Consider the following 10262-nt stretch of genomic DNA (forward strand, 5'->3'; position numbering starts at 1 on the left):
CCCGACCTTCCCGGGCATTGGCTCGGGAGCGGGCGGGCAGCGCTGGGGCGGGCCGGGCACGGGGATAAAACCCCCGAGCACAGCCCCAGCTCGGGTGTTGAGGGCCCGGTGGCTGGAGGATGCTCCTCAGGGCGCGGATCCTCTGCTGCCTGCTCCTCGCCCTGCTCCAGCGCGGTAAGAGCAGCCCGGAGCTGGGTCTGTGCGGTGCGGCGAGGGGGTAGCAGCCGAGGGGACTGCATAGAGGTGCCCAAGAGGTTGGGCACGGGGTCTGGCCTGACAGCGAGTCCCCAAGGGCCCCCTGGCCCATTTCTCCCCTCCTTTCCAACGTGTCCTCTCCTGCCCTCCCCTTGGAGGATGCTCTGGGCAGGGTTTGCTCACAGGGTTGGTGTTTGCTCCGAAACTGTTCTGTCTCTGTTGCCAATGCCAAGGCAGAGTCAGGAGCCTCCTGCTCCCCTTTCCTCCCCTTGGCCAAGTCACCTCTGTTCTGCTCAGCTTGGCCTGGGAGGAGGAGGAGGCGGCACGTCTGAGGTGCTCGGAGCATCCCAGCTCATGCCCCAGTGCAGCCCTAGCACCCCGTGTCTGTTTGCTGCAGGCTGTGGGGACACAGAGGATGGGGACCTCGAGGATGAAGGTAAGACCCTGATGCCATAGTCCCAGCATGGTTTTGGTCCCAGCTGCCGCAGCATCCTCACAGCCGTGGGCTCTGCTGCCCTTGCACAGTCCCGGAGGTCCTGCTGGCGCTGACAGCACTGTCTCTCCTTCCAGGTTACTACGTGTACCTGGATGAGGACGGTGAGTAGAGCTGCCCTCCTGCGATCCTGGCTGTCCTCCCCACCCACCCACAGACCTCCTGTGATCTGTTCTGGGGCTCACAAGGGCCCAGGTCACAAGACCCTCATGGCCGTAGGCAGCCCCAGTGGGGACCCCCAGGGCCACGCATTGAACTCCCATATGGCAGATGGGCCCACAATGGGCAGAGCTGGGAGCGTTCCCCATGGGTGACCCCAGACATCCCCCTCAAAACCAAAATCGGAGGGAGAGGTGGGGGGGGCATCCCAGGCTCTGGCCGGTGCTCTGCAGAACTGCCGGAGGTGCTGGGGGGGGCAGCTCGCTGCCAGGACACCTACCAGGACTGGATCTCCCTCTACTGCTGGGCTCCTTTCCACGCCACCCTCATGACCACCCCTGAGGGCAGCCGCTGCTGCTGGGACCAGATCAGCAGGTGGGTCAGTGCCGGTCCCAGTGGTGCTGAATGCACACCCAGAGTGGGGTCACTACGGTGGACGTGGCCTCATTCTGCCCCCCCTGCAGCGCCTACAGTGAGCTCACCGGCTGCACCCAGCTGCTGGCCCAGCTCCTCTCCTGCCCCTGGCCTAGCTCCGTCCTCAACGCCTTCTTCCTGCAGGTTCATGCTGAATACTTCACCAACTGCACAGGGGCCGAGCCCCCCCCGCCGAGCGTGATGCCCCCCGGGCTGGCTGTGGCTGTGGCTGTGGGGCTCAGCTGCCTCGTGCCCCTTGCAGCAGCCATCGTGCTCAGCAGAGCCCCAAAGGGGGCTCACACCCCAGCCCCTGCCTGTCCCCATGCCTGCGAGGAGCCAGCATCTACCCCTTCCTTCCCAGCCCTGGGAACTGAGGGGTGGGCTGGGAGCACAGGGGACAGGGCAGAGCAGTGATGGGGGTCTGGGCATCCCTGGGAATGGAGTGGGTCCTGTGGCACTGGGGAGGGGGAAACTGAGCCTGGGGCTCTGGATACCTGCATCTGCGCTGAAGCAGGGGAGAGTCAGGAGAAGGGGATTGGGATCCTGACTCTGCATGGGATGAGCCCTTTCCCCAGCTGACACAGAGAGATGGGGATGCCAGGCTGGGGATGGGGGAGCCCCAAGCTTTGGTTGGCAGCCACTCTCCTGTCCCTGCCCATCCCATCCCTGCCCATCCCCTCCGGACACCTCAGGAACAGGGCAGCCGTCCCAGCCCCGGGGCTGTGCTGAGATCATTGGGTGTCTCCCTGGCAGAGGCTCCTGCCGCCCAGCCGGAGGCTTCACTGGCTCCAACCCAGAGCGGGACCAGGGGGCTCCAATCCTGCGGCCCCCAGAGCGCCAGGGCCTGATGGCTTCCAGATGCAGCCGCTCGCCCATGAAAGGTCCCGCGCTGCTGCGGGGCGGTGGTGCAGGGTCAGGCTGCTCTGCCGGGGAGCGCAGAGCCCGGCAAGATCATCTTTCTGCAGCAGGGAGGGTCCCTCCGAGTTGCGCTTCATCACGCTCCGATTCCACTCAGTGCATCCCATGGGCGGGTTGTTAAAGGGGAAGCTTTGGACGCACACTCTGCCCTGGGCCGGGGTTGAAATGAGCTCACTCGGCCTCAGCCTGGTCCTGGGGTGGGAATGCCGCGGGGCAGCGCTGCTGCGGGGGGATGCGGGCCCCACGGGCAGGAGCGGCGCCAGGAGCGAAGGGCGCGGACAGGGCGGTGCTGGAGGAAGGCGGCGTGGCCGGGGACTGGTAACGTCGGCCGAGCCTCTGCCCTGTCCCCACCTCCCCGCCTGCATCGGCCTCGCACCGCGGGCAGGTCACGCCGCCGCCCGATCCTCCTTGGCTGAGGCAGGGGCCCGGGGCTACCGCGGCGATGCCGGCCATGGGGCAGGTGCCCCGGGGGAGGCAGGAGCCGCGGTGTCGGGGCTGCGGGTCCCCTGAGCCCGGGCGGCAGCGCCTGTCCGGGGACACTGCGCTTCCCCGTCCACTCCCCCCGCTGCCGGGCTGCCTGCCCTCCACGCAGGAGACGAGGGATTTCACAACCCAGCCCAGACAGGATTAAAGAGAAATACACAAGTAAACAAATAGCGGCCTCGTAAAACTGGACGTGCGGCGCGGGGAGCGGAGCCTCCGGGCTGCCGGGTGAGGCGCGGGCTGCCCGGGCGCCGGCGTGCGGGAGCGATGCCCGCAGGGGCCGTTGGCCCCGCACGGCGGCGGGATCCCGCCGGGAGAGCCGCTTTAAAGCAGCGCTGAGCAATCTCATTTTTCACACGTCTCCTGTAGTCAAACTGCCCCTGTCAGAGGAAAGGAGTTGCTTCCTGTTATTTCCATTGAAATACTTGTCCCGGTCGTCAGCCGCAGGCTTCTGCGGGATGGCACCGTGCACGCCGATGGGCTCCGGCCGGTTCTCTGGAGGGGTCCTGCTGCTCTGGGGTAAGTGCGAGGGGGACGGGAGGCTCCGGTGCCTCGCATCATGCTGGACGGGGGCCCGGGGCCAGGATCTCGGCTCAGCCCAGCCTGGGCAGCGGGGACAGCATTGCCTGCGTGGCCAGGGACCAGTGGCGGGCGATGGGTGCTGTGGCGCAGCCCCCACCACACTCACCCCCCAGCTTTTGGCAAATGACCCACAAGAGCGGCTGGAGAGCCCCGCAACACCCCGGGCTGGGACGGGAGCTGTGGCACCACAAGTGCTTGGGCAGAGACAGGCTGGAAGGGGCTGTCAGGGACAAAGAGCAGGACGTGGCAGGCTGCCCTTGCTGCTACCGCTGTGCCAGCCCAGAATTACCCCGTGGCTATGAAGGAGCTCCCCATGAGAGGCCCAGGCAGTGCCCAGCAGGGCAGTTCACCACACGTCCAGCACTGCTGCCTCATGCCGTGAGCCCTAGGCCGAGGGCAGAAGATGAACGGGACGGTTTCCTCAGTCTGTGTGGCTCTGGTGTTCCAGGCAGGATGTGCCCATGGCAGGCAGTGCTGCGTGTGAGGCAGCCAGCGGGTGGAGGGGCTCTCCGGCAGTGCCGTGCTGTGGCCAGAGCTTCCTTTTCCTGCCCCAGCCCTGTCCAGCTGCAACGCAGCCATCAGGAGCAATGGGGCAGCCCCTGCGGTGGCTCCCCATGGGCAGGGGGCACGGCCGCCCTCACACTGTGGCCCAGAGCCCACAGCCCCCTGACACCCCTCCAAGCCCTTGGGCAGCTGCCTGCTGGCTGGCCCCCCCAGTCCCTGCCCGTAGGGCTCCGGCAGCACGCTTCCCTGCAGCCCCAAGGGACACCCCAAACCAGTTCTCTCCTGCAGACCCAGCTCTGTTGTGGTCGTCTCCTGCTGACCCTGTCCCCCCCACTCCACAGTGCTCCTGGGGACCAGGCTGTCCCCTGTGGTTGCCGAGGTGGAGGGCTTTGGCCAGGATGCCAGGACGAGCCCGCCCATGACCATGGCCATGTTCAACTGGACAGAGCAGCTCGTGGGTGAGTGTTGGGACTTGGCCAGGGCCGGGCAGTGGCGCAGGCTGTGCACAGCAGGATAAACCCTGTCCTTTTGCCTGCAGAGGAGACGTACACCAACCTCACACAGAAGTGCTGGGATTTCTTTGTTGAAGTGATGAGGAACGTGACAGCGTCAGAGCTGTGCGAGTGGAAAGTCATCAGCAGGTACGGTCTGGCTGGAGACACCCCCGGCAGCCCTGCAGGGGTATGGGGGGCTCTGGCCAGCTCTGGGGATGGTCCTGGTGGGGGAAGCTGCATGTGGGGAATCTTTGGTGGAGGCATTGCCTGTGGCCCCTCCATCCCCAGGGCCACATGGTGGAAGTAGCTCCCAAAACAGTGGGAAGTGTTTGATCGGGGCAAAGCCCTGACCAAAGCACCCAGGGCCACCTTCTCCTCCAGCAGCTTCTCTGTCTCCCGCAGCTACCTTGTGTCCCCATCCCCTCCCAGCACCCTGTGCTCTCTCCCCAGGCCCTACAGCCTGCTGCAGGCCTGCCTGGAGGACTGGGCTGACCACCTGCACTACGGCTACCCCAATGCACTGGCAGAGCAGTACATCTTCCAGAGCCACCACCGCTACTTCCACAACTGCACCCTGGAGCACCAGGTCTATTTCGACCCGCCCGAGGATGTGCTGCTGGCCATGATCATCGCCCCCATCTGCCTCATCCCCTTCCTCGTCACCCTTGTCATCTGGCGCAGCAAGGACGGCAAGGCCCAGCCCTAGCGGCTCCGGCCGCCCCGTCCCACGGCGGGCAGAGACTGGGCAGCGGCCGTGCGTGTCCCGTGCATGTGCTGCCCGCCCGGGGGTGGGGAGGCCTCCGCGGGGGGGGGTCCCGGGGCTACCGGCACACGCTGCTGGGGCAGCCCCCCTGCTCCCGGATGGGGATTAAACGCTTTTTCCCATCTACACGTGCCACGGGTTCTTGCAGTGCTCTTTGCCCCCGGCCCTGACACGGCCCCGCGGGGCAGCGCTGGACGCGCCTGGAGCCCGCAGCCCTGGGCGGGGAACGCGCACGGCGCGGCACCGAGCACCGAGCAGCGGCAGAAGCCCGGCCACCGGCGGCCACGCGGGGCGCGGCTCAGAGGGGGGGGCGTGGCTTACGGAGGAGGCGGAGCTTAGATGGGGCGGGGTTTCGCGGGGGCCGGGGCTCGGCGGGGCGGGCCGGAAGCGCTCCGGGCCGGGCGGAAGGCGGCGGCGGTTCCGGTGGCGGCGATGAGCTTCGCGTGGCCCTGGCAGTACAGCTTCCCGCCGTTCTTCACGTGAGCGCCGCACCGGGACCGGGAGCTGGGCGGGAGCGGGGCCGGGTGCGGGAGCGGGGCCGCGAGGGGTCCGCGGAGCCGCTGACCGGAGTCCCCGCAGGCTGCAGCCCAACGGCGAGACGCGGCAGAAGCAGCTCTCGGCCTGGTGCGCGCTGGCGCTCGCCTACAGCCAGCGGCACCGGCTGCCCGCCATGACGGTGCGGGAGGCGCAGGACAGCCCGCTCTTCGCCAACCACCGCCTGCAGCGTATCCTTTGGGGCCCGCTGCGCCCCGTGCCCTCCCCGCACCCCCTTCCCCGCGGCCGGTGAACGTGTCCTTAACCCGCGCCCAGGGAAGCTCCCGCTGGAATCCATCCAGGTGGTGCTGGAGGAGCTCCGTAAGAACGGTGGGTGCCGTCTGTCCTTGCCGGCCGGTGCTCGGGGGGCGGGAAGGGCAGCAGCCGCTGTGTGGGCTCTGTGCGGGCCGGTCCAGGGCCCTGCCTTGCTGGGATGGACGGGGAAGAGGGGCCCGAAGGACAAATTCCTTCCCATACCCGCAGAGAATACAGAACTGGGATGGGGAGAGGCGGGAGCCTGCAGCGCCTGGGGTGTCATGGCCAGCACACGTCACAAAACCTGTGGCTTTGATCCTTATCGTAGGCTTGTGCCCTGGTTAAACCCCTTTTCCTTGTGGATTTTAGGAAACCTGGAATGGTTGGATAAGAACAAAACCAGTTTTCTGATCATGTGGAGGAGACCAGAAGAATGGGGCAAGCTCATCTATCAGTGGGTGAGGATGCAGACGCAGTGTGCGGGAGGGCTGGGACCACTGGAATACTATTGCTTTGCTTCCTCGCTGCTTTTACCTTTCTTCTCCTGTTTCTCTCTGTCGCAGCGAAGCACAGGGGCATTAACAGCATTTTACTTGCTGTAAGGTGCAGTTGTGTTCGCATGGCACAAGTCCTTATTGTGAAATACGTGGCTGAGAGAGCAGAGGTGCAGGGAAAGGAACCTCCTGAGTTTCCTTAGCTTTTGTTTCTTGGCTCCCCACTGCCCTGCAGTGTTTCCAGGGTATTTCTGCTCATCAGGTGATGTCTGTGTTCCATTTCACTTGCACTGAGAGGTCATGCCGAGGGTATTCAATCACATGGGTGAGATTTGTTATATTGCTTTTATGCTTCCAGGTGTCAAAGAACGGCCTGACCAACTCTGTATTCACACTGTATGAATTAGTCAGTGGAGACGATACAGAGAACGAAGGTAAGGTCGTGTGTCTTGTTTGAAGCAGGTTTTCAGAGCATGCTGATGATGGCAAGATTGTAGTTTTATAGACTAAATGTTTTTGAATTGCTTATGCAAGTCCACGGGTTTTATTGCTCACCACTGGCGAATGGCCCTCTGAAGACTCTTTTACAGCCCTGTATGAACATCTCCCTTTGTTCTCACTGTTTGCATTTACACCTCCCCCCGCCCCAACTCTTATCTGGCACCAGGTACCAGTGCTTTGGGTTTGTGTCTAGCTCTTGCACTGCCTTTGGGACTGCTGTGACTCATTCCCTCCTCTCTGTTGACCTTCAGGCTTTGTTCCTGATGCAGCAGCATCAGGATGAGTGTGTAACTCCAGATTTGCCATAGTGTTACAGTGCTGGGGTCTAAGAGGTGCTCCTCAGAGCCCTCTGCTTCGCTGCCGCCAGCCCGTGGTGGGCTTTGTAAGCCTCCTTGTTTCCTGATGTGATTTTCTTCTCGCTATTGATGGGCATCTCTGTCCTTCCCTAGAGTTCCATGGCTTGGATGAGGCAATGCTGCTCCGTGCCCTGCAAGCCTTGCAGCAAGAGCACAAGGCTGAGATCATCACGCTGGACGATGGCCGAGGTGTCAAGTTCTTCTGATAGGAGCCTGCTGGCTCTGCCCTGGCTGCCGGAGCACTTCTCTGTGAGGGTTTGCTCTCCTGGCCTGGGTGCAAGCCGTGGCTGAAGCAGCTGCACACTTGGGACATCTTGGGGCAAGGAGAACCTGCGAAGCCTCCCAAAGACACGGCTTGGAAACATTCAGAGATCCTCTTGTCTTTTCTCCCTGTTGATTGTGTTTGAGAGGTTAAAGCTGCTCTAGAGAGGGACGGCCCAGAAGTGAGAAGCTGGGACTGCTCCCGCTGCTGATCCCTGTCCCTGAGGGACACAGAGTGGCCTCTTCAGCTCGTCAGGCTGGGCCTCGCAGGGCAGCTCCTTCCCTCCTGCTGCCCAGTACTTGGGCTCTGCAGCCAGACGGCGTTGCCAGGGTGGGAGCGAGCCCAAGAAGCTGGTTGTTACTGCGCTGTGGAAGCCCTCAACAGCAGGATGATCCGTGCTTGCTGCAGAGCAGGCTGTGCAGCGGGGTGGGGTGGCTGCCAAGGAACTAATCTGGAGTAATTAAAACGAGTTGTATTTATAGAGCAGCCTGGATGGTTTGGTCTATCTTTATTTTAACATCAGGAACCAAACCGAGCAGTGTACCAGATTCTTGCCCTTCAGCCACGTTTCCTTACTGCACCAGTGGAGCGTGGCAGCGTGCTGGGAACACTGCACAGCATTCCCAAGTGGGAAGCGGACAGCACGAGTGCTTTTCTCCACATACCAGCACCATGGGCTGCCTGTCTTGAGGGCAACATTTACTCTCCTTTTCCACGTGCAGACTGCTGATAGCTGAGGGGATTGCTGCAGAGGTGTGTGGTAAAGCCTGTGCAACAGTGGCTGGTGCAGGATATGACTAAGGTCTTAGATTCCCGGTGCTGATAACGAAGTGCCCAGCTTGTCAGAAATCACCACCCAGTCCATGACCAGTAAATCCTGAATTGCTGATGGGGGAAGCTGTGCCAGGATCACACTTGCCTTGCCCGTCCTTCACCCGAGCGCTGGGTGCTGGCTGCAGGCACAGGTGGGGTTCTGTGCTGCAGCGACCTTTGGTCATTCCCAGTGTGGTCGCTCTCGGGATCCAGCTCCCCAGCACGCTGCATCCATCTGTCCCAGCCGGCGCTGGGCGGCCTGTCCTGCCCTTGCAGGATGACTTGGCACTGGTTCAGCTGCAGCCCTCATGGGCGGTGAGCGATGGTCAGTGCAGATGAGATGCTGGAGTCAGGCTCAGTCTGTGGGGTGGTGACATGGGAAAATGTCCTGTATGGAGCTGAGCTCGGTGGGTGTCCTGGTTCCATGTGGGCATGGCCAGAGCTGTGGCTGGTGCCCAGGGTTCCTCTCTGTGCTGGTGAATTCCTGTGTGACAGCCCTTGTCCACTGGAGAAAGGCACCGGCAGCACTTGTCACGAGCCGCTGACACACTGGGCTCATGTGTCTGATCCTTTCTGGAGACCGTTGGCCCTGCGGTGGCTGAGGTGAGTGATCAGGATGGCACAGGAAAAGCTGTGCCAAGAGCCCTGCGGGGTGTCCCCACAGTGGGCATGGGGCTCCTGCCTCTGCCGCCAGGGAGGAACCATCAGCTACCAGTGTCTGCCCTAGGCTTGTTTCGGTGTCCAAGATCTGCCTCTTCTTCTCCATGCCACCCACACAGAGTCCTTCCCGCTCTGGTTGCTGCACTCTCCCTGTATCCCTGTAGCCATCCATGTTTCTGTGCTGGCTGCTCTAGGTTTGCTTCGGATAAGGAGCCTTTAGCAGCCAGGCTGGGGATGTTTGTGTTCCTTGCTCTCTGTATGCATGATGCGGATGCCTCAGCATTGTGTTGCGTGTGCTGTGTGTAACCTGACTGTCCTTGAGTCAATCTGTGTTCTTAATTAAATTTGCTCCCTTCCTAGGAAATGGCTGATGTGACATTAGATAAGCCTAAACCAGCCTTTTTCTTTCCAATGCAGTCCTGGCAGTGATTCACTTCTCTCAGCTCCTTACTTAGTTGCTTACTTAGTGGGAGGAGGAGGAAGAGCATGTCCCCCCTTCAGAACGGACACTGGGTAATATTCCTTTTCCCACACCCTCTTGGCTGGTTCCAAAGGGTCGCATCCGGATGCACCCATGGGGTCCTGTGGGACCAGCTCCCAGCAGCAGCTGTTCCCTCTGCAGAGAGGTGAGGGTGAGCTCAGCTCCTGCAGCAGGTAAAACAAGAGCCCTTTGAACCTGGCTTCCTTATCTTTATTCAGCACTTCATAATGGTTGGTGGTGTAATCACAGCACTGGGACACCAGAGCCAGCACAGAGATGCTGTGAGGCTGCTCTGGCGTCAAGCCCTTGGGTGCTGGGTAGAGATGGAAGAGTCATGATTAGACTGCTCAGAGGGAGAGTGGCAGCCTCCAACCACGACATTGCCATGACTGGCATCAGGTTCACCTCTTCCTGGTGCTTCAGACACAGCGTGAGAGAAGGGAGCTCCGGCGGCAAAGTGAAGGAGGAGCTGAGTATGGAGCTGGATATGGCTGGAACCCACCCAGGTGGCTCTGTGCCTGCCACTTCTTTGCCTCCACCGTGCTGCCAGGGCCCGGGCTCTGCCCACCCCATCCCTGCTGGTCCCTTCGCATGGGAGGTTGGTGTTGGAGAGTTTAAAACCCAGCCCTAAATCTCTGCGCCCCCCCCCCCCACCGTGCCTCATCGCGGGCACAGTTCAGGCTCTGTCCCCACCAAGGGCCTCACTGGAGAAGGTGCCTTTTCCATGGGGGGGCCGGTGCAGCCCCCGGCCTGTGGCCACTCTGAGGCCGTTGCCACGTCTGGCCACAGCGATTAGGACTCACTGCCCAGGGCGAGGCAGAGCGCAGGGGGCTGCTGTGAGATAAGGCACTATCAGGTCACGCACACTCGGATCCCACTGTCACGGGGGGGAAAGGTGCCA

At 62.3% G+C, this 10262-nt stretch overlaps 3 protein-coding genes across 5 annotated transcripts; all 3 read left to right on the forward strand.

Annotated features, from left to right (window-relative positions):
* Positions 1 to 40: 40 nt before the first annotated feature.
* LOC308229336 (uncharacterized protein) lies at positions 41 to 1463 on the forward strand (the record flags this gene model as incomplete). Of its 2 annotated transcripts, XM_080633297.1 has the most annotated exons (4): positions 41 to 174; positions 493 to 631; positions 766 to 792; positions 1081 to 1463. In XM_080633297.1, the coding sequence occupies 3 exons, from the start codon at positions 550 to 552 to the stop codon at positions 1461 to 1463; spliced, it is 492 nt and encodes a 163-aa protein (XP_080489423.1). The 2 variants fall into 2 exon arrangements, with proteins under 2 accessions (XP_080489423.1, XP_080489422.1); XM_080633296.1 differs by lacking the exon at positions 41 to 174 and having other exon boundaries at positions 355 to 631.
* An 871-nt stretch (positions 1464 to 2334) lies between these two features.
* On the forward strand, positions 2335 to 5131 carry RAMP2 (receptor activity modifying protein 2). Of its 2 annotated transcripts, XM_080633299.1 has the most exons (5): positions 2754 to 2890; positions 3032 to 3181; positions 4090 to 4206; positions 4287 to 4389; positions 4693 to 5131. In XM_080633299.1, exons 2-5 carry the CDS (start codon positions 3121 to 3123, stop codon positions 4946 to 4948), a joined length of 537 nt encoding a protein of 178 aa, XP_080489425.1. In that variant the 5' UTR covers positions 2754 to 2890; positions 3032 to 3120; the 3' UTR covers positions 4949 to 5131. The 2 variants fall into 2 exon arrangements, with proteins under 2 accessions (XP_080489424.1, XP_080489425.1); XM_080633298.1 differs by having other exon boundaries at positions 2335 to 3181.
* A 224-nt stretch (positions 5132 to 5355) lies between these two features.
* VPS25 (vacuolar protein sorting 25 homolog) lies at positions 5356 to 7895 on the forward strand. Its single transcript, XM_080633578.1, has 6 exons — positions 5356 to 5484; positions 5585 to 5730; positions 5816 to 5869; positions 6164 to 6252; positions 6647 to 6722; positions 7239 to 7895. The coding sequence occupies exons 1-6, from the start codon at positions 5438 to 5440 to the stop codon at positions 7349 to 7351; spliced, it is 525 nt and encodes a 174-aa protein (XP_080489704.1). The 5' UTR covers positions 5356 to 5437; the 3' UTR covers positions 7352 to 7895.
* Positions 7896 to 10262: the final 2367 nt, after the last annotated feature.

Source organism: Psittacula echo (assembly GCF_963264785.1).
Source record: "Psittacula echo genome assembly, chromosome: 23".
Taxonomy (NCBI): Eukaryota; Metazoa; Chordata; class Aves; order Psittaciformes; family Psittacidae; genus Psittacula; species Psittacula echo.

What these genes read in the sequence shown, in the direction of transcription:
- RAMP2 (XM_080633298.1), top strand. Translation starts at nt 3,121, where the DNA reads ATGGCACCGTGCACGCCGATGGGCTCCGGCCGGTTCTCTGGAGGGGTC. An exon ending in AGGGGTCCTGCTGCTCTGGG is followed by an intron (nt 3,182 to 4,089) that starts GTAAGTGCGAGG and finishes CCCACTCCACAG; the next exon opens with TGCTCCTGGGGACCAGGCTG. An exon ending in GAGTGGAAAGTCATCAGCAG is followed by an intron (nt 4,390 to 4,692) that starts GTACGGTCTGGC and finishes CTCTCTCCCCAG; the next exon opens with GCCCTACAGCCTGCTGCAGG.
- VPS25 (XM_080633578.1), top strand. Translation starts at nt 5,438, where the DNA reads ATGAGCTTCGCGTGGCCCTGGCAGTACAGCTTCCCGCCGTTCTTCAC. An exon ending in GGAGGAGCTCCGTAAGAACG is followed by an intron (nt 5,870 to 6,163) that starts GTGGGTGCCGTC and finishes TGTGGATTTTAG; the next exon opens with GAAACCTGGAATGGTTGGAT. An exon ending in AGACGATACAGAGAACGAAG is followed by an intron (nt 6,723 to 7,238) that starts GTAAGGTCGTGT and finishes GTCCTTCCCTAG; the next exon opens with AGTTCCATGGCTTGGATGAG.